Consider the following 27,017-nt stretch of genomic DNA (forward strand, 5'->3'; position numbering starts at 1 on the left):
TTAAGGACTCTTAAAGCAAGTCCTTAAAATTATTAAGTAAAACACTTATTTTTATAGCCCAGATTTTTTTAGGACTCGCATATTCTTTTAGGATACTCATTGCGAGTCCTAAAAGAGTATTAAAGACTCCCAAAGCAAGTCCTTAAAATTATTAAGTAAAACACTTATTTTTATAGCCCAGATTTTTTTAGGACTCGCATATTCTTTTAGGACACTCATTGTGAGTCCTAAAAGAGTATTAAGGACTCCCAAAGCAAGTCCTTAAAATTATTAAGTAAAACACTTATTTTTATAGCCCAGATTTTTTTAGGACTCGCATATTCTTTTAGGACACTCATTGTGAGTCCTAAAAGAGTATTAAGGACTCCCAAAGCAAGTCCTTAAAATTATTAAGTAAAACACTTATTTTTATAGCCCAGATTTTTTTAGGACTCGCATATTCTTTTAGGACACTCATTGCGAGTCCTAAAAGAGTATTAAGGACTCTTAAAGCAAGTCCTTAAAATTATTAAGTAAAACACTTATTTTTTAGCCCAGATTTTTTTAGGACTCGCATATTCTTTTAGGACACTCATTGCGAGTCCTAAAAGAGTATTAAGGACTCTTAAAGCAAGTCCTTAAAATTATTAAGTAAAACACTTATTTTTATAACCCAGATTTTTTTAGGAGTCGCATATTCTTTTAGGACACTCATTATGAGTCCTAAAAGAGTATTAAGGACTCCTAAAGCAAGTCCTTAAAATTATTAAGTAAAACACTTATTTTTATAGCCTAGAGTTTTTTAGGACTCGCATATTCTTTTAGGATACTCATTGCGAGTCCTAAAAGAGTATTAAAGATTCCCAAAGCAAGTCCTTAAAATTATTAAGTAAAACACTTATTTTTATAGCCCAGATTTTTTTAGGACTCGCATATTCTTTTAGGACACTCATTGCGAGTCCTAAATTGTGTTTTTTCCGGACTCTCAATGATTGTCCTAAAAACTCTATAAATATTTTTAAGGACTTGCATTTAGGTGCGTGTCCTAAAAAAGTGTCTCGTAAATGGTATTTTGTAGTAGTGCACATTTTCCCTTCTCTCAAGCTCTCTCAGTCTAAAAAACAAGGCAGCCACCATGTATTCTCTTGATCTATAATAATTTTGGAGCTTGTACTATCCACTTATGCTAGTAAGGGTATTATGATAATCTAGCTTGGGTCAAAGTATTATGATAAATTGTATGTTCTTATGTGTTTAATTATACGAACTATGATATGCATGATTTATGCACTACTACAAAAAAGGTTTTTTAGGACTAGCATTGCGAGTCCTAAAAAAGTTTTTAGGACTCGCGCTTCGCGAGTCCTCTATTTGAGAGCCTTAAAAACTAAGGTTTTTAGGACTCCCGTTGCGAGTCCTAAAATGATGTTTTTAGGACTCCCGTTGCGAGTCCTAAAAAATGTCCACAAGTCCTAAAAGATCTTGCTGAGTGCCTTTAAGTAAAGTTTTTAGGACTTGCGTTGCGAGTCCTAAAATGATGTTTTTAGGACTCGCACTGCGAGTCCTAAAAAATGTCCGCGAGTCCTAAAAGATCTTGCTGAGTGCCTTTAAATAAGATTTTTAAGACTCACGTTGCGAGTCCTAAAATGATGTTTTTAGGACTCGCACTGCGAGTCCTAAAAGAATGTCCGCGAGTCCTAAAAGATCTTGCTGAGTGCCTTTAAATAAGGTTTTTAGGACTCTCTTTGGGTGACCTTAAAAGTTATATTTTTAATTTTTAAAAAAATTATTTATTATTATTTTAAATTAAAAGTTATGATTTAAATGAAACATTTATATACAAATTAATCTAAAAATTTTTAGATTAAAATAACAAAACTTATTAAAATTATAATCGTCTTGACCTTACAAAATATATAACTAGATTTACAAAGTAATAATTAACCATTCAAACAAGAATCATTTACTCTAATAAAAATTACAAATATAATAAAACACAAAATTCATTGTCAAACAACATATATTTCTTCTTCTTGTCCTTGTACTCACCCTCGTCACTGCCTTTCCAAAGTAAGGATTGGTTGCCATGAATTTCTTTCTAAAATCATTCCTGAAACATGAAAAATCACATTATAATACATCGAACATGAAAAATTATAACTAGATTTTTATTGTAGTGTACATAGATAAGTTTAAAATACATGAACATGACACATGAATTGTGTCCGATCCCCAAGTGAAACTAAATTAGAACAAGGACTTTCATCACATTTAATTGTCATGGAATGCAGGGTCGCCATAAGAAACACATAATATCAAAAGAAAAAATATGCAAAAATATCGTCTTTCATGAAAGTACAAGTGAGACCCTCAAAGGTTCGACTTTTTTTTTTTTTTTTTTGTGGTTACTTCCCGCTATCAAATTAGCAATTTAGAATATAATAGATGCATATGTAGCTAAGTACTTAGATACCCAAAAACATATATATCTAATACTTCCAAGAAATAAATTTTAAAGCAGGGAATGAGCTTGAAATGGCATTTATGAAACTAATGAATTTTTCCAAGTTGAAATTTTTAAACTTCAGTCTTGGGTTACTGCTAGCTGATGCTGCAAGAAGTAATGATGCTCAACTAAAAGATAAAAATATCTGCATATAAACTTTAATGTAAGAGCACTGATTTGAAACAAAGAACAAAAAATCTAGAATACGAAATAGAAATGAAGACAACAGACATGGAACCAGGCATTTCAGTCCTAAAAACAAAAAATATATATTTATATCATAGCTCAAAACATGAAAAAAAAAATTGTTTTCTGATATCCCATTCTATGATTATTGAAATATCTACCACTGCAATGACACTTTGCAGAACTCCACAATAAAATCTGTGACTACTATGAGAATGCTTTATGGATTACAAAAATATAAAAACGAGAAAGTTATCATTTTGGGTGTCTCAAAATGGTATTTAATGAAGTTGAAGCTAATCAATTCAGTTCAAAGTGTTTGAAGTTGGTTCTAAGTTTCCATATAACAATATTTAGCAAAACACAATCTTTTAGTTCTAAGGATAGAGTTAGAAGAACCTTAGGGGAAGATCGGAAGTCATGCAGAATTCTCCGTACGATTCCGGTGGAGAAAAATCTAGAGGTCTCCTCCCTCACAACTCTAGACGAAGATGATGTTGCTTGGGTGAGGTGGTTGTAGAGAGCCTTACGGTTGCTCTTCACCAACAAAAATGGTGATAATCGGCTCCGGAACATCTCTCTTCCTTTCTGTCTCAATACCAATGCCAATGTGTGAGGATTTTACCAGCCCATATAGGGTTATAGCTTCTACTAACTTTTTTTTAATAATAAAATGTATTTCTTTGAAAACTAGTAAAATAATTATATCATAAACCATTTTCAAATCACAACAGAGATTCTACTTGCAAGCACAACTGCGTTGTGGTTGGTGGCATATAGAAATGGCAAATTCTAAAGATTTCCAATCTAATCTCATGCCAAGTAACTAGAGGAGTTCAATATAAAGCTTCCTAACAAAAAACTTGTAGAAATAGTTGTCAAAGGCTGAAACAATATACAAGAGAAAGATGAAAGTTATTCAATCTAATTATGGGTGTTGAGACATTAGCTTTAGCCATACTATGGTTTATTAAGAACAACAAAACCTTGCACGTACTACTAATGATTCATGACCCCTGAACTCAATCTTTTGTTTCTAATAACATTGAACAACGAAACATGAAGCAGTTTGTCGTCACTATAACCAATTATTCACACAGACATTTTATCAAACACTACACATACCAACTACAACACCTACATTTTATCAAATATTATCTATCTATCTATAAATATATATATATATATTTATATACATATAACAACTACCACAATACTAAATACACAAAGCTATAAAATGGAGACGAATTGAGGCTCCTCCGAGAGAGAATTGAGTTGAGATTGAATACGTAGTGTGATAAAGGGAGAATGAATAAATGCAATAGTCAAATACATACTTAACCCAAGAAAAAAAACTGAATTTTGTACAAGATTCTGCAACTAAATACACACACATTCCTATTCAAACTAAAAATCATTTAACATTTCATGTAAATACAAAATCAGAGCACATAAAGAGAGAAAAAATGGTAATACCTGATTAAGGTTGTTATTCGAAATCAAAATGCTAAGTAATCTGCAACTGATTTTGTTATATAGTAAGGCTCAAAAGTTGTCAAGGTTAAAAGGGTGTCAGTCAAAAATGAAAATAAACCCATGACAAATGAAAGGTATAATAATTATTGCACTGTGGATAGAATGATATTAACAGAGCAACAAGTAGAAGAAGGGAACAAGAAAAATATTGTGAAAATCTCTAGAGAAGAGATAAAATTTTAGCTGTTAGATATAACTAACAGTTGAGTCATTTGCTTTTATTATATATTGTATATAAAGATTGGTATCTCTATTGCAATCATCCTCAACACCACCAAAAGCAAGACTAAAAGAAAGATGACAATAAATACTCATGTATTTATCACGAAATACTCATATATCATCTTTATACATTACTCCTAAAAGGACACTCATTTTTGCTTTTCTGGTCACTCAATTCTTATATAGAACCAAGTATTGAGAATTAGTCTCAAAGCCAACCAATTTGGAAAATCCTCTTCAACATTCCGAATAAATAAACCTGTGGAGTACTACCAATAATCTATATACAATAATAAAAAATTAAACAATAAGAGATGGATCATGCATCTAATCATTCAAACAATATATACTTTAAATCAAATATAGACACCTCGTGCTCCCAAACCAGAACTTGTCGATTCAAAAAAATCAATCTAACACATAAAATCAATGAAGTTCATAGCAGAGAAATTAGGCATCTTGAGGTAATAAGTAGTGCTACAATACCTCAATTTTGAAGATGATGATCAGTTTCTAGCCATTAGATCTCACATAAGAACAAACTAAGGAAAATGATTAATCCCACAATTAAAATCTCAGTTTTGAACCCAGTTTTAAACCCAAATATATACAGAGATCTCAAAACAAAAAATATATACCCAAATATCATATTACATATCTCCATTTTGAACCCAGATATTTAAAAAAAAAAAGGCTGAGGAAAAAACTTACCTGTTCGACCTCTTCAATGAAGTCACAGTCGACCCTCGCCTGCGCCGTTCAAGCCCTCGCCATTAGAGCTCTGACGATATCCCTTCATTGTCCACCTTAGCCCCTGCTTGTCCCTTTTTCATCGAGCCTTAGTCCACAACTGAGAGAGGATGAGAGATTGAGAGCCAAACCAGAAAGGGAGAGAGAGAGTGACTCGCAATATATATACCTGAACCCACGGCTGGAACCCACCGCCTCATCGCGAGCCACCACCTCATCGTGAGCCGCGAGCCGCGAGCCACGAGCCACCGTTGCAGCAAGCCTCTCCGCATCTGCTTGAGCGAGCCACGGATCTCGTCGACGGCGTCCATGTGCGGCCAGGTGCGAGTCTGAAACTGAGGGAGACTCATGGAAAGGCTGAGGGAGAAGATAGGGTCGGCAGGGCAGGGGAGAAGAGAGGGTCGGCTGGGGGCTGAAGCTTTTAGGGATTTTTTTTTAAATACAATATTTGGGTATAACCCCAAATAAATAAAATTCAATTTTTTTTTTCTTTTTTTAGAAAATAAAATAAAAATCTGTTTTTTTAATTTAGTTATTAAAATAAAGCATTAATTTATTAATTTATTTATTATTTTTTACTTAAAAGTTTTTAGGACACCCAAAGTGAGTCCTTAAAAGTCACTACTAATATTACACTTAAATTTTCTATTAAGGTTTTTAGGATCCACATATGTTTTTAGGACACTCATTGCGAGTCCCAAAAACAGTTTTTAAGGAAAATTGGAGGGAATTTGAATTTTTTTTAAATTTAAACTTTTAGGATACACATAAGTTTTTAGGACTCGCAATGCGAGTCTTAAAAACATTCTTTTAGGACTCGCGCGAGTCCTAAAAAGTCCAGGAGGTATTTTATTTTTAAAAAAATCTCAAATATTTAGGACACATATAGTTTTTAGGACTCGCTCCGCGAGTCCTGAAACAAATTCTTTAAGGACTCGCAATGCAAGTCCTAAAAGGTCCAGGAGACTTTTTTAGGACTCGCATTTATGTAGGTGTCCTAAAAATGTGTCCTAAAAAGGTGATTTTGTAGTAGTGATGGTATATGTTTATTTTATGTTTTCCGACAGGCAATCTGCGCACACATTAGTTTGTTCGAGTATTAAAGGCCAAAGTGCGATAGAAATTGAATTATGGGGGTCAAAGTAGAATTATGAGTTTTGTGATAGGAAGTGTAATTATGAAAAGTTAAAACTATTAGTTTTGGTTGGAAATTACAATAAGAATCTTAAGTGATTATTAAGGATAAATTTGAGGTTGGGGACAGAAAGGTCATTTGATTTTATACGAATTAAGTCAGATTAAATAATCTATTAATAAGAAAATTAGGTTTAGATTTCGTACGATTTTTAGACTCTGGTTTTTGGCGATAGATTGAAGGGGAAACAGACCAAGAATAATCTCTTTGGTTCTTCTTCTTCTTCTTTCGTTGGATTTGATTCTTGCAGTGGGTGGGAGTTTCAAGACAACAAAGGAAAGTCCTCTGTTATATCTGGAATAAGAAGGTGGGGACAACAACGACGATGAGTCTTTTGCGTCGAAGGGTTCTCTGGTTCATCAATGAGGTTTGGTGCAAAGGGGTTGTGTCACCAAGTCTGGTTGTGTCTCATTCATCAATGGGGTTTGGTTCATCAAGGAACGTCTAGGAGTTTTTGTTTGTTCAGATCTGGTTGTGTCGCCAGGCAGAGGTTGGATACGACGATGAGGCAGAGGTTCATCAAGGGGTTTGGTGCGACGAGGATGGGCACGTGGGATCTGGTGTAAGGAAGAAGGTCAGTCTGTAGGAATTTTGTGTGAAGACGAGATTGGGTTCACGAGGATCTAGTGTGACGATGGGGCTGGACCCAATAGGAAATCATTTGGTGTGCACTTCATATCTGGTATTTTTTAAATTTCTAAGTATGAACTTTAGATCTGGTATTCTATGATGTTTTGCTGAATTTGATTATTGTCAAATTCGATATGGGATGGTGGTTTAATTTTTTTAATTAAAGTTGTTGATTTGATGTTGAATTGGGTCTGAAGTATGAACTCAAGAAAAAGAATTTTTGGGTTTTGAATCTTGGTTTTGGGTTTTGAATCTTTGTTGTGAAGTTTGAGCATGTTTTGCTTTAATTATTTGGTTTGATTTCTAATATTTGTTTTATATTTTATCAGATTTTGATTAATTAAATTAATGTTATAAGTTAAGTATTAAAATTGGATTTTAAGTTTAGTGTTTAGGTTTAAATTTTGTTTATTTCTATTATTTTAAAATTTCAATAAATTAAAATATATATTTTTTAATTTATTAAATTAACTAATTTACAAAAGTCGGGATAATTTGGTCATATTAAAAAAAAATTGACCAAAATCAGCCTCAGGATATTATTCTGTTCTATTTTACAAAACGCATGATCCAAATTGTCATTTAACAAAATATAAGGTCCAATCGGTAACTTTTGCAAAACACAGGTCCAAAATAATATTTACTTTCAGAAAATTTTAACGTTGATTTTGTTTAGGATAGTTCTAGATTATAAATACAATTAGGCCTATTTGTTGAATTTTTTATTTTTTATATGATAAATATATAAATTGCATATTAAATAGTATTTAAATAAAAAAAATAACTAACATTGAAATTATCAATATGCATGAGAAATTTATGAAAAGAATAAAAAAATTAGTTTTAATAAGATTTTTTTTTTTACTTTTTTGCACTAAAACATTACTTTTTTATTATTTATTAATGTATGTAATATTTAAAAAAGGAAAATACCAGTTCGGTCTCTGTGTTTTGCCCGAATACTCGATTGTCCCCTGTGTTTTGTTAAATGACAAATTAGACCTTGTGTTTTGCAAAACGAATCAATTTAGTACCCTGAGCCCGATTTTGGTCAAACAATTTTCAAATATGACCAAAATACCCTTCAAAATACAAGCATAAGAAAAGAAAAGAAGTCATAAAGTCCAAAGTCCAAAATAGGTACAAACATATTAACATAATGTCCAAGTCCAAATACTAAATACTAAATACTAAACAGTAAACACTAAAATATTTGGTTCATAAAGTCCAAAAATACAATCATAATTTCCTAAACAAACTTTAGTTCTTCCAAAATACAAAGTTCTTTGTCCTTTTTTTGTTCACCTTCCAAATTTTGAAACTTCAATGTCCAAATCCAATCATTTTCAAAACAAACTATAAATTAAAGAAAGTAAATAAATAACAATATAACACTTACCACTACAAGAAAATGGGGTATTTACCTACCAATTGTAAGTGTAGGCAAAACTAACCTAATGGTGGGTAATATGGTTTACCTACCAATATTGAATTGGTAGAGACTGGTAGGTAAAGGTTAGTAGGGAAAGAGTCTTTACCTACACTTATTGATACTGGTAGGTAAAAGAATCAGTGGACCCCACTAAGTTATTTGATGAGTCATCAGATGACGTGTTTGATAACTTGTCATTCTACGTGTCTGCTGACATGGCTTCCATAGTAGCATACACGTGGCATACGTCAATACCGTCACTTGGCATCTTGTGGTTACTCCACGTGTCAAACAATAATTTGTCCACGTGTCGTTTGATAATTAGTACATATGTCATCATTTGATATAGACCACGTGGGATCATTTTATTAGTCCACGTGGCATCATTTTTATTAGTCTACGTGGCACAATATTATTGGACCACATGGGGTCATTTTATTAGCTCACATATAGCATGATTTTATTGGTTTGTTACATAATTTATATTTTGGTCAAATTTAATGGTTGTGTAAGTAAAAGATAATAACAACTATTTATAAATATTCTATATTAAAAATAAACTAGAAAAAAACCATACAATCATCTTGTGACTACCGAACCGAACTCAAAAAAATTATTTAACATTAATAATAAAATAAACATACACATATTATAAAATATTCATTGCTTATTAAAGATGAGTGTTAAAGTAATTACATTTCATAAAAAATATCAACAAGTCTATTCTTCACTTTGAGATTATTACATGAGAGCATCATTTTTCTCGAACTTGTGAATGTCGATGATGGCTTGTGAGGTGGACAACGACGATGGTTGGAGGTGGGGTTCGGGTTGGCAACAATGGGAAAATATAATTAATCTCAACACAATAATTATCCCCAATTTAATCATCATAAGGATTTCAGAAAATATGACTTATTATTATGGGCATTTATGACACTTGATATACCAGCATATATTAAAAACAAATATATGAGCACATAAAGTCCCATAATCACCAACATAAAATAAAATCATTTATCAACATCATAGGCAAAAAAAAAAAAATCAAAGTAGCATAATGATCCAAATCAGAAAAAGAAAATATAAGTCAACATTCAAAACTACTTTTAATAGGCAATATGCATCGAAAACTAGAATTCATGTGATAAAACAAAGAATTTCATACGCAGTATATATGAACATGTAAACAATGATGAAGACAATACAAACTAAATTCAAAGTTTAACATAAAAAAACTCAAAATAAAAAGTAGATGTCTCTCCGCCTTTTTAAAAAGAAAAACAGATTCATGTATATAATCAATGGACAATTGCTAAACTCTGTTTCAAAGAAAAGTAATTACTTGACAGATTTAAATTTAAGATGGAAAAGTGGTGAAGAAACTGAAATGGACAATGCACTATTAAGTGAAGAGTCTGGCTGGCTAAATACTCCTGGCATCTCAAGCAAATCAACCAAATATTCCCTGGAAGATTACACAAATATGTCCAATGCTATTTATCATTCATGAAGAAACATATAACATTTCTAAAGTTTCTTTTAAGATCATAATAAACAAAGCAAACAGTTTTCTATGTAGCCAAAAGATAATCGGCCTTTCATAATACACTTTTTCTTGACCTTGCATGCCTAAACATGAAATAGCCTTTAACTGGTCGTATAATGTAGACCATCCTAAATTCATGCTTAACTAACCATGCAGCTTTTTCACCAGCTTCCAACCCCGTATTTAGTTTCTTATGCCTAACGTTTTGCTTCAAATACATGAGTAACAAAATAGTGTCAAGTTTTATGCTACCATTGACAATAATAAATAAAAGAACACCCACTAGAGAATAAACTACAAAACGTTCAGCCACTAGAGAAATTTTATTTTCTTTCCCTTTTCACAAGGAAACACCAATTAAATCAGAACATAGAATTGAAGCAAAACGTTAGGCATAAGAAACTAAATACAGGGTTGGAAGCTGGTGAAAGAGCTGCATGGTTAGTTAAGCATAGCACAGACATGTACATTGTAGGTCATGAGTAACAAAATAGTGTCAAGTTTTATGCTACCATTGACAATAATAAATAAAAGAACACCCACTAGAGAATAAACTACAAAACGTTCAGCCACTAGAGAATTTTTGTTTTCTTTCCCTTTTCACAAGGAAACACCAATCAAATCAGGAAATAGAATTGATAAGGTGCATTACTCCAACATGTATATTGAATGTGGATAACGTTTGTACCCATTAAATAACTTGTAATAATTGTTCTGATACATTGAGAATGTAGTGTGCAAACTTATGACAAGTTTATATATATGCATGTATGTATAATTTTAAAAAGATGTAAGCAGTAAGCAGACTTGGGATACAACATTACAAATATAGCATTCAACAGAGTTAATGATCCATGATGAAGTTAAAGATACATAAAAGGAAGAATAGGTACCTGTATGAGTAAATTCCTCCACATAATGTTTGTTATAAGAGGTTCTCTGTATTAAATAAGAAGAAAAAAAATGAGAGAATACGGTCTCAAATCACCATTTTCCAAGAACCTTAATATAAATGCAACCAATGCCCCTTAGAAATAGATGATGCACACAAAAGTATGTAGATTCCTTCTTATTTTAAGGGGAAAATCCCCATTTCAGAATCAGGAGTTTAACACATTTAAAATGGACAAGACTTTATTTCCTTTCCCTACTTTCAAAGGAAATGCACATTCACACGAGACATAAATGCTGGCATTTAAATTTAGAGAGAATGCCACAAATCTAATTTTACATGAAATATTATTTTTGGAGAAATGAGATCAACAGCTCACAGACAGAATCAGATGCACAAGCAAGGTAAAAATGTTTTTTTTTCAACACAAGATGATTCAAAATTCCTAAATATCGAACTTGTACACATTTATCAATCATCTATTTTGATTGAAAAAAAAACTGTTGAGAAATATCATAGAGAAAAAAGAGAAAATGTTTTTGGTTGAACGAAAACATGATTGATGAAACCTATTAGAGAAAACACCATTATTTAACATAATTTAGATATAACCAATCAGATGCAAATACATACAAGACAAAGCTGTAACAATATAATATCAAAACAGCACAAAACTACAGCAATTACAGCTTGAAAAAAACTGAATTTGACCAAGCACAATGATTCAAACCTCCGGCCAACAGGCATTCTATGCATGAGGTGGTCTGTAGGAGGTTCAGTAGCCAAAGCAAGTGCTCCAAGAGTATCCATTATCAGGTTAACCCATAAAAGCTATGAAAATCATCAAGGCAATACATTGATTTTGTAAGTTGCTAATTTGAAGTACAAGCATAATACTAAATCTTGTATATTATAAGCCTGGTAAAAATATGATGTTAAATTTCATACAACAGAATAATGTTTCTTATAAGAGAAAATTATGTAATACACCTGCACTATCGGAACATATAATTTAAGAAGGCATCACACGTAGGCCTGATAAGATATTTAATCTCATATTTTTCAATGGTTTTGTTGACTTCAAATTTCAAAATATTTCAACATGTACAAATCCGAGCAATTGGGTAATCAATCAAAATACAAAGCAATTACTGTATAGTAATATATGAGAAAAGAGGATCAACCTGCACTGCATTTAGAGGGACATCACTGAGGACACAGCAGCCACAACATTCATTACAAGTGCAGCAACATTAACAGTGAGCTGGAATTGAATAAATTTCTGAATATTTGCATAGACAGAGCGTCCCCAACGAACAACCTATAGTAGAAAAAGAAAAATGTTCAAAACAAAAGGAGTGAAGGCTTGCCTCTAAACATTAAGAGCTAACAAGATTAAAAACATCATGTAATGAAAAAACATCTAGTGGTTTCTTAAGGAAAACATATAAGATAAAAGGAAAAGAGAGAAAATTCCACCAAATGCACACCTCCAAAATAAATACAAAATGTGCATACTCACCTTGACAACTGAGGCAAAGTCGTCGTCCAAAATAATGATATCTGAGCTTTCTTTTGCAACTTCAGTTCCTTGAATGTCCATAGAAAGTCCAATATCTGCCTAAAATACAAAATTGGTATAAATGCAATTAACTATTACCAGGAAACATGAGAATAATGTAAACAAAAAGTTCACATTCTAGTACAAAACAAGAAACAAAAAATAGTATCCACCAAATTCTCTGTGGAATGGTCAGGAGAAAATATCTTGTCATCTAATACTTTGATGTAGAAACGGAGTATTTCAACAAATAAACTAAAAAAACTTACCCAACACTCATGGACGCCCCACGCCTTACAGTCGATTGAGTCAATGATGTCGAGTCCCTCGCTTGCGCCTGCATCCACGATGCCGAGCCCAGCCACATTGTCGCGCCGCTACCTACACCGCCACTCACGACCCCTCTGCGAGACTGAGCCACCCACGACCCCTCCACGAGACCGAACCACCCAAGACCCCCGAGCCCCTATCGTATGCGCCGTTTGCCCATGACCGGCCCCCAAGCCCCCCACCGTTTGCCCAATACCCACGATCGTTGGCCGTTGGCCCTTCATCGTTCACCGTTCGTGTTGTTCGCCGAGTGTGAGGGAGAGGGAGTTGAGAGAGTGAGTGTTGCGGCTGAGAAGTGAGAAAGATAGAGAGATAGGGTTTAGGGGAAAAGAAAAAAATGTGGGTAGGTAGAATTTTTAGTTTTTATTTTAATTTTAAATACAAATTTATTATAAATATATTTTATTAATATTTTTTTCCAACTATGTACACACGTGGCATGCCACATGTTATACAATGTGTACACATCATATTATTTACTTCACATAAGCTTCCAAATAAACATTTATAATAATAAAATAATATAATGAAAATAAAAAATTGGGGGGGGGGGGGAATTGAGCGGGAATGGTTAAAAAATTTCCCTCCATAATATACGTAGGTAAAGATCATTACCTACTGATATTATTGGTAGGTAAAGCTATGTTCTGAAATATAATATAATGGACTAGCATTTACCTACTAATATTATCTACCAATAAATATTGGTAGGCAAAACATTACTTTCCCTACCAATATATATTGGTAGGTAAAGATCAGATTTCTTGTAGTGTATACTTAGTAAAATAAGAAAGTACTTACTTTTTCAATTCACAGATTGTTGTGCAGACGATAAGACTGAAACTGAAGATGGAGCATGAACAGAGGGAACGATAGTAGCATCAGTCATCATCTCTACAAATATTATGAAAATAAAGATAAATATTATAATACAAAACACTTAGACACTTGAATTGAAATAATGAAAAATCCTAATAAAATTACCAGACTCAAGATCATCAGAGGTTTAAAGCACATCTGCTTCATCCATGTAGTCTGAACAATGATGGTTTGATGTGGATCACTCCACCAATTCTTGACACAAATTAATGCTTCAACCATCCTTGGGCTCAGTGAACTCCTAAAATGATCCAAAATTTGACCCCCAATTGAAAATATCGCCTCAGAAGCAACTGTGGTAACTGGTATAGCTAACACATCACGAGCCATGAGCGGCAAGATCTTGTATTTGCATCCACTACTCGCCCACCATCCCAAAACATCAAAATTCTGACTTGGCAACTCAACTACCTCTTCCAAATACTTATCGACCTCATTTTTTTGTCTTACCACCCTCATTCTCCATTTTTCGTGCCACATACTCATCATGCAAATTACGTGACCTCTTACTCTTGCTACTGGTACTACTGGTGGTAGGCCGAGAAGACATGACATAAGAGAATGAACCAGAAACAATAGCTTAAGACTGATTCATTGATTGATCAACATGCGTATCAATTGACTCATGATATTGATTGAGCATTGCCCGTTTAGTTTGCTCCACCCCTATAACCATCACAGTGCACGTTGCATAATCATGAATATCATTAAAGCAATGATGGAGATAATCAAGCTTGTATATGGGGTCAAGAACCAAGGAAATCAGAAGTGTCTCATTACATTCATCAAGCTTCCCCCAGTACTTGTCATATTCTGCTTCATGTTCTTTGCCATGCCACGCAACAATTCATCTTCCTCATCATCATGTGTTAAGTCATTCAACTCCTATTACATGTTGCATATTTCAATGAAGTACTTATTGGCGGTGACGTATGTGGACCCACTAAACTTCAATTTTAAATCATAAAATGTCTCCAAAAATCTCACAAACACTGACGCATCCTCCCAATGTTTTTTGGGTGGTGGTCCCTCCTTTGACTTCCCATCTTTGTCAACCTCACTAAAATATTTCAAATAATTTCCATCACCTTCCATTCTTTCAAATGCCTTTCAAAATTTGAGTGCACAATTAAGCATAAGGATTGTCGAGTTCCACCTTGTTTAGACATCTAAACAGAGAATTCCCTTGCATTCGACTCCTTCCTCTTTCACACATTCCTTAAACGTTATAAGCCTAGAAGGGGAAGGCCTAACATATCCCACAACATTTCTAATTGCAGCAATTGACTCATGTTTTTCCTTCAATCCTTCACTGACAATTAAGTTTACTATATGAGCACAACACCTCATATGTAAGAACTTTCCTTCCAAAATAAGTCATTTATCTTTCTCTCTGAACTGCCTCTACAAGTACCTAATGGCAACATCATTAGAGGAAGTGTTGTCTAACGTAATGGTAAACAACTTAGATATACCCCAATCATTCAGACATTGCTTGATCTCTTTTCCAATAGTTCCACTTTATGATCTATCACTTGGCAAAATGTAATAATTCTTTTTTGGTATGCCCAATTATTATCAATCCAATGAGCTGTGCTGACTATGTAATTCATATTTTGGATGGAAGTCTATGTGTCTGTAGTAATAGGATAGCCTATCATTGCTCAAAACATTTTTCAGTGTCACCTTCTTTTCTTCATATAACTTCAAAACATCCCTACCAACGGTCATTCAAGAAAGGATCACAAACCTAGGTTGAAGAGTTTTCACAAATTTTTTGAAGCCCTTGCCTTCAACATGTCTAAATGGTAACTCATCCATCACAATATATTCTGTAAGGGCTATCCTACAAGCTTCTTTGTTATAAGTCAATGCTACTAAGCTTGTTTCCCCCTCCTTTCCTCCCTTAACCTGTTCAAAACTTAAAATCTTCTGTTTTTTTTTCATCCATCCTCCATGGACTAAGCTCACAAATGTTCCTAAAATGGTTCCATAGATGGCTTGTCCCATGTTTTCTTGTGTCACAAAAAAATCCATATCCACAATAGTTACACATACACTTAGACGAAGGAGACTCTTCCAAAGGATTGGTTGTTGATGGGGGTGGGAGAGGAGGAGGGTATTCCTTGGTGAAATGTTCCCAAATGGAAGACCCTTTTGCCTTTTTCGGAGGGAGGGAAGGCTTAGTACTAGAAGAAGGTTTACCCATCTACCTACTACCCCTATGTTGACCTTTATCTGTGGGGTTTTCAGTGGGAGGATGAGGTTGATCTTGATTCTCTTTCACATGAGTTTCATCGACTTCCTCAGTATCCATCACCTAATACAAATGATTTAACAAAAATACATAACTAAATCTAATCAACAGAAAAACACACAAGCCTGTAATCCACTACAACTGAGCAGCACACATTCACACACAAGCCTAAAATCCAATACAATTGAGCAGCACACATTCACACACAAGCCTAGAATTCACTAAAAGAAAGATAATAAAGTAAGATTTACCTCATACTTTTGAGTAGAAGCGAGTCGCAACCTCTTCAAATTTATTGACTACTCAGCATTGACCTTCTTCTCAAACTCACCACCAACTTGTAAATTCACAAAAATAAATAGAAATTGTTTAGCATGTGGCCTCAGACATATATATATATATATAATATACTTACCAAATAATTAAATATATTAAATAAATCCAAAACAAAAAAAAAATTGGATTTATTATAGTGGCTACCTTTGATTTAAACACACAAATAATAATAAGCATATGTCTATTTGATTTGAACATAATGACTGCATATGTTCTATATTATTTACACTAAAAAAACTTTCAAAACTATTAACATAATCTATTAATCTTCACTCGTATATCAAACAATAATATATGTAAATTTAATATTAGTTTAAAAGTGTATATACCTGCCTGAATCCAAGCCGAAGCTGCTGTCGACAGTGGTGGTGGTGTTATCCTAGTCCGACTTGCCTGAGAGTGAGAGACAGAGAGAGGTGAGAGACAACAAGAGAGTTGAGTGTGAGAGTGAGAGAGGTGAGGGACGGAGGGGCAGCTCACGGGCAGAGTGTGAGAGACAGAGAGAGAAAGGTGGACGAAGAGGGGACGAGGGCGAGGGGCTAGCTCAGGCCGGAGGGGCGACTAGGGTTAGGGACGGTGGTTGGATGCTACTGCTGAGGTTGGGGTTAGGGAAGAGAATGTCACGAGAAAGAAAGAGATAGAGGCATAGAGAGAGCTTGGGCTTAAGGCTTAGTTAAGTCACTTAGGTTAGGGAAATATAAAAAAATTATGGGTATTTTTTTCGGATTACCTTTCGAGTTTCGGGTTAAACTCGAACTCGCACACTGCCAAAATAGTAAATTCGAACTCGAATGTGTTCTGATAGGTTCAGGTGCACCCGAAAATTTCAGATTTTGGGTAAAACCAGGTTTTGCGGGCTTGGGTCGTTTTGGGTTAAAATGGTTTTGCGGGTTAAATGTTCAGCCTTAGCTACTGGGTGACGATGGTCGGTCGAAGGTAGCTGCGTTGCAGGGAGGGATGGAGCTTCACGGTCAGCGAGTGACGAAGGTTGGTGTGCGAGGGAACTTCACAGTCGAAGAAATATTTTTTATTTTTTATTTTTTTCATAGTCCTCCCGTTGGTTCATCTTAACCTTCTTCTTCATCTTCACTGATAGAGGAGGAGCAGTGGCAGATCTGGGCTCACAACTAGCCTCTAGCAAAGCTTGGGTAGTCGACGTTGACGGAAAAGATGAAGTTGGGAAGTCGGCATCGAGGGAGAAGAAAAAGTTGGCGAAACCCAGATCTGTGATTGGTTTGGCTGCTGAAGATGAATCGAAGGTAAATATGTTTGTTTGATATGGGTTAAATCTTGCATGACAGATTTGGTTTTTTTTGTTCATTGTTCAAACCCATTTTTCTGGGTTTTTTCCATGGCCAAATAATGAAGGTTTTGGAACTTACTGGGGTTAGAAAGAAGAATAAGTGAAGAAGATGACCAATAATTTCTTATTTCTTGAGTCGCATTACGTGGGTCGGACCCTTCCTCTTCTTCTTCTCTTGCTTCGCCTTGGGAGGATCTGAATGCTGGAGGTAAAGGGCAAGATAGAGAAAGGCTAATAGGGACGGGGATTAACACGACTTTTATGGGTTTGTTCAAAATCTCATGAACACGAATAATGAATCAATTTATGTTGGGGGGAAACTGTATGGGTTTTGAGCAATTTAATAATGGGATATTGATGAACACATGAACTTGTTCTTGTCTCTAGATTTGTGATTTCAATCTTGTTTTGATGATTTTTAGCAATGTTTAGTATACATCTGTATTTTGGTGAAGGGTTTGTAATTAGTTTATAATTATATTTTAATTAACAATGTTTGATTTCAAATTTTAATTAGCAATGTTTGATTTCAAATTTGATTTAGTTTTTGTTGTTTACATTGTTTAATTTTTGTTTTGGAATTTTAGATAAATAGGTTTTAGTTTTTTTTTATTAAATTAAAAATATTTACGTTATTTATATTATTTATTTTATTTTCAACTAAATTAAATTTATTTTTATTTGAAAATCTATCTTTAATTAATAAAACTTGAGGGTATTTTGGTCATATTTAAAATTTGTTTGACCAAAATCGGGTCCAGAGTATCATTTTGTCCCATTTTACATAGCACAGGGTCTGATTTGTCTTTTAACAAAACACAGGGACCAATCGAGTATTCAGGCAAAACATAGGGGTCAAACTGGTATTTTCCTTTTAAAAAATATCATAAAAATCCCCCCATTTCAAAAAATTTCCTAAGGCTACTTCGATGGTGATTAGAATGACAATAAATACTAGTAAATACTATTGGGAATTTAGAGAACATGTTTGAAGTAATTATAACGAGATAATAGAATAACGAGATAATAAAATAATTGCATAAGGCCTCCGACTTCATTTTGGAGGTAGTTGAGCCCATTTTATAAGAAAGAAAAAAATCTAGATTGCTCCCAATTGTTAGATCATTTTCGACATCTAGAGGTCGAGTTTGGGTCATTGATCGTATTGTGTATACTACTCTCCTTAACCCTATAGGAATACAGCCTAAGGACAAGAGCATCATTATCTAAGTGGCCGTTCAAGGGCTGACAACCTGACAAGACAATAATCAATCATTTATACTCACAACTCATTATTCCCCTCAAGTGCCTCTCGCTTTCACTCCTTCTCACTTACTCTATTTCATCGCATGATCGCTATGTAAAAATATTGATTTAGTTGTTCTATATTTGGTTTGATTTGTGTTATTTGTTATGGATTTGGTTTATATAATATTGTTTTGTGTTATTTGTTTGTTGAACATGATTTTGGTCAACTGATACAGAGTCAAAATGCTTGACGTGAACAGATATGTTGGAATGAATATAATGACAAAAACAGTAAAGCACACAAGAATTTATAGTGGTTCGGCCCCAGAAAGTGGTAATAACCTACGTCCACTTGAACTATTATTGATATGAGATCTCAAAGGAGTGATCAAAGAACTAGGGTTCTATGAGTTTCACCAACCTCTGAAGAATAAACAATATATCACAATGTATTAGCTCCAATTCTCTCGTAAATCTATACTCTCAAGTAATCAAAAAACCAAAAGGTCCCCTCCTTGAACTATCTTTCTCCATTTATAGGCTCAAGGAGGATTACATTAATTTGTTACAGATATTCTCTCCTAATTAATCGGATCATCAGGAATTATTGGAGACAATCTCGGGATTGACTATGATCTTTATAAAATCATCTTGAAATATGCGGAGTGTACGACTAGGCTGGTCGTAAGAAAAACTTCAACCGTTATGCTTGCAATATCTTACTGATCGATACTCTAACAGAACTCTGCCAAGTGTCAGCCACGTGTTCAGAAATCACCAGCCACGTCATCCGTGCCTGTTTTTTTGGATAACATTGTTGTTTTGTATTTATTGGTTTTGTTGCGTATTTTATATATTTTTTTCTTTACCATGTCGGGTAAAATCTAACAAGATAGATTCTATGGCATTGGTCATTAAATGACACAGAAGTTAAGTACATTTAATGTCAATAAATACTGTTCAATTGTCCGACTAACATGGTAATCTTTTCTTGCTTGATTTTAGTCTCGACTCGAAACAAATATTTTGAATCATTAAGTGTGGTGTGGTTTGAACCATGTTTTAAAAAAAATAAAACTGCACCGCACTATGGTTTGAAAAACAAAAAACACAACCTACGTACACCATACTATAAAGAAATTAAAATTGCTTGTACTTTGCAATCAATTTCAATAGGTTGACCATTTTTTAGAAGCCTTTTATCTACTTAGTTTATATTTGCTAATGGTGATGAAAATAGCCTCACTCAATCTGAATGACCCTGAGTTGTAGGAGACTCTGTACAAAATATATTATTTTAAAAACAATAATATATAAAATAATAATTTTCAAAATTTTGAGACCTTTTTATATGTAAAAAAAATAATATTTTAAAATTTTTGGGGCCTCATTATGTGGGGAGCCTAAGCACAAACTTGACTCGTCTGTGTGTCCATGATCGGCCTTGCTGAAAATATTACTAATTTTTATAAAAAAAGAATTATGTCTTGAAGATTTCTCTCTCTCTCTTTTTTTAATCTTTTTCTAATGAAGATTTCTCTGTTTGGATATTTGAATTTTGCACCAAATATAAATATAGGGTAGTTGCGAGACAAAAATATTAATGATACACATATGGTAAGGAAATGTTATTTAATTTTGTCCGTACTGTGTGTGGTACTGTGTGTGATACACATGTGGTACGTATATCATACACATGTATACAGTATAACAACAAAATTAATAAATAGAGTTAGATGGCTGTGCATGGTGCCTAGGGCTGCCCACCTTGAGTTTATTTATTTAAGTTTAATATTATTTTTACAATTTAACTATTTTTATATAAATTTTGATATATATGCCTTCTAAATTTTACAATTTAGTCATTTTCATGTAAATTTTAACATTTATGTCATCTAAATTTTATATTTTACAAATTTTTATGGATATTATGATATTTTGCACACTCTAAATAATTTTCTGGATCCGCCAATTAGAACAATGCATGAAAACCTAAAGTTCATTTATAAAAGAAAATTATTCAAAATAAAAATTAAATTAAATTAAATTTTTTTGAAACTAAATTATTAAATGAATGTGTCTTTATTACTTTATTTTGGTTTTGAACATAATTTTGTGAGCCAGCTAATTAACTAATATGATCAGTAATATCAATACATATCACTCTCTTCAAAATATATTAGTATATCACAAATATCTGGATTTGTATTCATATATGCAATCCACGTTTTTTTAATTTTATTTATAGAATTTGTTAATTATTTTTATTAAATTTGTATCATTGTCATATAAATTTCAAATAAATAAATAATATTATATATAAAAAAATGACATAAACATATTAAATAAAAAATTACACCAAAATATTGTTTATAATTTTAAAATATATAATATAACAACCTTTTTAATTAAACATAAATGCTATTTTTTTAATAAAAATTTAGATTATGCATTATATATTATTATTATAATGATATTTTATAATATTAATAAATATCTATTATTGATTAGTTTTACACATATATTCTGTTAAATATTTATAATATTAAGTTATTTATACAAAAGATATATATATATATATATATATATGGGTGCACTCTTAATGGTTTCTACCCATGTATGGTTACTTTAATATTAACCATTAGATTAAGATCAATGGTTCATATTTATAGTTGTTAATTAATATTTCTAAAAATGAATTTTGAATTTTTTAAATTTTTGGAAGGGTTACCTGATGAAAACTGTGTATTTATTTTGAAAATATAATATTGTAAATTTTTTCATTTTTCAAATGTATGTCAATTTCTAAATATATCTAGTGTTTCTCTTTGGTTGAAAACACCATTAATTATGGCAAAAAAAAATAACTAAATTCGAAATTAATATAGAAAAAAAAATATTTACCTATTGGTAACTTGCTATACCAAGTCACTATGTTGTCACATCATCATAATTGTTAGTACCCATCTATGGGTAGTAACCATTGAGAAGTCTTCCATATATATATATATTTGATATAAATCAAATATTATACTAATAAATAATTATACCTTACAATAAATTTTGGCAGCTTCCTTATAAATATATATATGTATTAATTGAACCATGTTTTTTATGTATATGTTTCGAGTTTTGAGTAGCCAGCTAATTAATATGAGTAATACCAATTAATATTATACATACACATTAAATGTATTCATAAATCATATATTGTTCCAAAATATTTTTTTAATTAAATAAAAAGCTTAATTACAGGTTCACTAATAATGCCATTATTAACTTTCTCTCTTTTTCCTGTAGATTTACTTTTTGGTTCATATATACAACTCGATCAGTGTAAAAAAAATGATCTACTAATTAATAAACCAATTAATTTGGTAAATCTGATATAAATTAATTTTTTGGCAACACTTGTTATGTATTTTAATTCTCAGCTTCGTCAGAAATTTTAAAGGGGCATTTAATCTCTATTTATAGTCAATGTGATCAATATTCATGTTTTGTACGTATATATATATTTGAAAATGAATTAATCCAAGTTATATATATATATATATATATGCGTCTGTGTCTAGCTACCAACATCATGTTCCCACCTTCCTTTTCAAGAGTAATAAGATATAATTAATTTCAGAGAGAGAAATATTTGTATTGGGTCATGAGTATTATAATGTACTAAAATAATAATTGATATGTGTCTCCTAAAAAAATACATATAAATTTATTGAGAAATACAAGCCTTTGATTGCCTATGGAAATAAATATATCAATTCTGAGAGAGAGAGAAAGAGAGAGAGAGAGACAAAGGCAAGTTAATTATAATTATTATTATTATTAAAGGAAAATGTGGTTGATAGATCAAACTTTTTTCATCAATAACCAAATTATTACACAAACTAATAATAATAATAATATAGATAACTAAGAACATGGACACAGTAATTAAGATATCTCTAGACTACATTTTGATCATCTGCGCGCGCTCAAACTAATCAATTATTATAATAATAATTAACCCTCAATTTTGGTATATATGATATGATCAATACGTCACAAACAATAATTTTCTCTCAAAATAATTATTAATTGCATATATGCACTACGTACGTACGTACTTACTAATAATAATAGTCGAAACAAAGTGATTGAAACATATATATAGTGATCAATAATCAAAAGTAGTCAAGTGGTAGAGTTTGATCATCGAAATCAAGATCATCATCATCATCATCATCGTCATCAAACCCTAGAATCCAAAGCCATAATAGTGCTGAGATTCATGGGATACATGTACTCAGTAGAGCCAGTGTGAATCTGCTCAACAATCATACTGTTAGCCCTCTCAGTTGGATGAAATGCATCCCAAAAGGCATAAATGTCTCTGTTAGGGCACAGATTAGAGGCAGCAGTGCAAAGCCCTAACCCATTATAAGGCCCTTGTCCACAGCATGCTATCTTTGCTGTCACAAATCCTGCTCAGCAGTACATTAAATATAAAATTAAAAACAAAATTATATAATATAACCCCATTATTTTATAATTATATATTACTACTGCTCAAATTGCAGGTACGTACGTAAAATGAAAAGAACAAGTCTCTCTACCAACTATATTACAGTATTAATTAAAGAGTTGTTTTCAATAAGGACCACAAATTTGGTTGGTATTTTTCATTGTTTTTTCTTTTACTCCTCAGAAAACGGGTCTAACGTTCAGTGAATTAATTAAATGCAATATATACACATGTATGGGTATGTTCACACAGTGTTATATATATATATATACTTGATATGTACGTATATGTATAGAGAATGATTTAAGTTATACGTACCAAATGCTTGAGGGTTGTTGATGAAATTATAATGAGTTTGTTGTGTATTGACAGCAACAAAGATGTCAGAACCAATTTCACTGTTGATTCCCTTAACCATGTCAATAAGCTGGGGGTTGAACAACCCTGCTGCTCTTTGGAGCTCAGTTGAGCATTGGCCATGTCTGCCTCTCATGGCTAGTTCTGCTGGGACACACCCCAGTGGTCCAGTTCCAGTCACCAAAACCCTCCGGGCTCCGAGATCATACAGTTGCTGAGATAATATAGATAATCAAAGATTTGGCTAGCTCAGCAAACAGTTTGAAACAAAAACTACTAAATATTGATGATGATGACTATGAAAAAAGAGAAGTTGAGGATATATATGTATACCAAAAGAAGCTTTCTGTACTCAGAGATGAGATATGTGACATAGTCAGGTAGAGCATATTGGCGAGATCTAGCTGAAAAAGGCACCAAGTAATAGTTGTTGACAAAGTCATTGCCACCAACAGTGATTAGAACAAGTGCTTCGTTAACCAGTTGCTTAGCCTGAGCTTCACCGATAAGGGCAGCCACTCTTTGCTGGTAGTGTTGGAAGTACTGGTATTGTCTGTACATTCTGATTATGTTTATCTGCATATATATATATAACCCATTTTGAGAACCCTTTTAGCCACTCTTTTCACACAGTGCATATATATATATATACTAATTAAAAAAGTAATGACAACAACCAAACAAGTAGAAGAAAAGTAAAAAATTCAGAGTGAGATAGAGACTTACAAACTGAATACCAGTGTCGTTTAGTATTCCAATACCAGCAGAGGCGAAGTTTGCACCAACAAGTAGCTTTTGACCAGTGAGCTCTGGACTCAAGTAAGGCAATGTGGGTTCTGAACCAATTTTCTGACCTGAAAAAAACATATATAATAATAATAATAATATTTTAGTAACAAGCAGGGTTGTGTTGTGTATACAAACACTGATTAATTACCAAAATGGGGTTGAAAGAGTTAGAAAACAGAACTGATAAAGTCAGGAATGTTGTAGCCATTGGAGAAACGGCCAGTGGGGCGATGAGTAGGGTAGTCAACACCATAAGGAGGAGCATCGGCCCTGGCTTGAGTGGCCAGAAAATTATTGTTGCCATTGTCAACAAGAGAGTCACCGAACACAAAAAATGCTCGAGCAGCCTCAGCCTGATGATGAGTAGTCATCAAGGCTCCCAATAACACCATGACTAGACCAAAAAACACTAAGGGAGCCATGGCCAAAGAGTGAGAGTGAGTGAGTGAGTGAGTAAGTGATGAGAGCAGAATTGCTTATATGCAAAGTGGTGGAGAAAGAGGGTCTTAAATAGTTAGGGGTTCTTATCGTTTTGGAGCCATTGAAGGGCCCCACAGTACGAAAAGCGTTCAAAGTATATACAGGTTGTATAAATATATATATATATATTTATATATGTGACTCTCTATATCCCAATATGTATCCCATGTGGTTTACTCTGACGTCTATACAAAGTGATGAGATGCTATACTATTTATTCAAATATTTACTCTTTTCAGCTAAAAAAGCTTACTTCGTTCACGAAATCTACTTGGCAGAAAAACGAACAAAAAACTATTTGTACACGTACTAGCACTTTAGCAGTGACTCGTTTTAATGTTAGTGTTTTGTTTTGTTTAGGTTATCTGGACTATTTGGATAAAGTTAGGGGGATTCCAAAATTATTTGAAAAATAATGGGGAAAACAAAAAAAAAGGATTGGGATATATATAATAACAAAAAAATATTCCATTTTTTTGCCTTAATTAAATAAATCATATTTATGTAGAAAAAATTCTCTTCAAATTTCTATTATAAACTGGAAATTAGATATTAATAAAAGATATTTTTGTAAAATGTTTTGTTTTGACTTGTAGATTTCAATTTAGGGGTGGATTTTAGTAATAAGTATAAAATTGAACCGAATATATATTTTGTATATAATTTTCAAAAACTCATTATATAAATGGTGGTCCAATAGCTAAACACGAGAAGAGATACTTTATTAGTAAGAATATATTATATACATGTCAGAATAAATACATTTGGACCCAAAAAAAAACAAACCATTTAAGATGAAGACAATTTCAGAGACAACGACTACAAAGCATCTACATTTTTTATGATGCTTTTTTTTTTTTTTTTCTTTCACTTGTATAGATATAATTTTAAATTTTTTTATATGACGGTGTGTATTGTAATTATCTAAAACATTTTATAAATTTTGAATAAATTATGGTATCGAAAACAGAGATAAAACTGTCTGTTGCACGCGTGTGTCTGTAAAATTTGATAGTTTGAACCATATTTTTGGCTTCGTAAATTATTCAGAATTTCTTGAAAATTTGCGAGATATTCTAAATAACCATAATGAATATTGTCATATATATAAAAAAAATTATATCCATCCAAGTATCAAAAATAGAAAAAGATACATCAGTGTTTTAAAAAAAATAGATGCGTCGTAGGAAAGCCAAATTTTGTATATGTGACCAAAGAACAACCAAAAAAAAAATAGCCCATAAATATATATATATATATATATATGAACATACATGATGGGTTCATCCCTTAATTGTACATTGAAATCCAAAACCTGTTACAAAGAGATTTAAAAGCTAATAGTAATTTTTATCAATTGCTCGATAGACAGAATTTCAGCCAATGTTAAATGTAAAATAATGATCTCTAATCTTTGAAATACAGTTGGGGTGATCGACTAAATGAGTCAAATGGCTATTAGGTTACGCAGGCATTAATTAACAAAAAGGATCCCAGCTCATCACAATTACCTTTATTTTATGTTAGAAAAAGTTAATATTTTATATTTATATATATGGACAAAATTTACGTGGCTAATCTTAACAAATATGTCTCATTAACAAAGAAATATATATACAAAAAGAGTAATATATAGTTGTATATATATATAATTGCTCACCATCTTGGATTAATTATCTTTCCCTTATTATAGATATGTGATGTTATATATATATATATATATATGGGAATTATCTTCACTTCAAGTCCTACTGGTGAGATTCTCAGTGTTTCTCGATCTATGAACAGTTTTCAGTGCGATTTTTTTTTATGACCGTGTATATTGTAGCTATTTAGAGCATTTTGTAAATTTTCAGAAAATTCCGAATAGTTTACAGTATTGAAAATTAAGTTCAAACATGTTGTTGCACACGTGACTAATTTTTTTTATATGGGTGGAAATCAACATGTTTTGACTTAGTTTTCGGTATTGTAAACTATTCAGATTTACTTGAAAATTTGCAGGATGCTCTAAATAGCTACAATATATACGGTCATAAAAAAATTCGCACCGAAAACTGTTCACGGGTCGAGAAACACTGAGAGTC

At 32.4% G+C, this 27,017-nt stretch overlaps 1 protein-coding gene and 2 long non-coding RNA genes across 3 annotated transcripts; all 3 read right to left on the reverse strand.

The window, feature by feature from the left end:
* Positions 1-3,040: 3,040 nt before the first annotated feature.
* LOC133790640 (uncharacterized) lies at positions 3,041-5,626 on the reverse strand. Its single transcript, XR_009874056.1, has 3 exons — positions 5,349-5,626; positions 5,141-5,279; positions 3,041-3,259 (listed from the first exon to the last, which is right to left on the reverse strand). It is a non-coding gene; the product is annotated as an uncharacterized LOC133790640 (long non-coding RNA).
* A 5,251-nt stretch (positions 5,627-10,877) lies between these two features.
* Positions 10,878-12,516, reverse strand: LOC133789455 (uncharacterized). Its single transcript, XR_009873560.1, has 4 exons — positions 12,400-12,516; positions 12,062-12,198; positions 11,608-11,708; positions 10,878-10,924 (listed from the first exon to the last, which is right to left on the reverse strand). It is a non-coding gene; the product is annotated as an uncharacterized LOC133789455 (long non-coding RNA).
* Positions 12,517-22,867: 10,351 nt separating this feature from the next.
* LOC133790641 (GDSL esterase/lipase LTL1-like) lies at positions 22,868-24,940 on the reverse strand. Its single transcript, XM_062228340.1, has 5 exons — positions 24,632-24,940; positions 24,388-24,515; positions 23,995-24,237; positions 23,623-23,875; positions 22,868-23,263 (listed from the first exon to the last, which is right to left on the reverse strand). Exons 1-5 carry the CDS (start codon positions 24,870-24,872, stop codon positions 23,031-23,033), a joined length of 1,098 nt encoding a protein of 365 aa, XP_062084324.1. The 5' UTR covers positions 24,873-24,940; the 3' UTR covers positions 22,868-23,030.
* Between the last annotated feature and the right edge of the window lie 2,077 nt (positions 24,941-27,017).

The sequence above is a fragment of the Humulus lupulus genome, chromosome 7 (assembly GCF_963169125.1).
Source record: "Humulus lupulus chromosome 7, drHumLupu1.1, whole genome shotgun sequence".
In the NCBI taxonomy this organism is placed as follows: domain Eukaryota; kingdom Viridiplantae; phylum Streptophyta; class Magnoliopsida; order Rosales; family Cannabaceae; genus Humulus; species Humulus lupulus.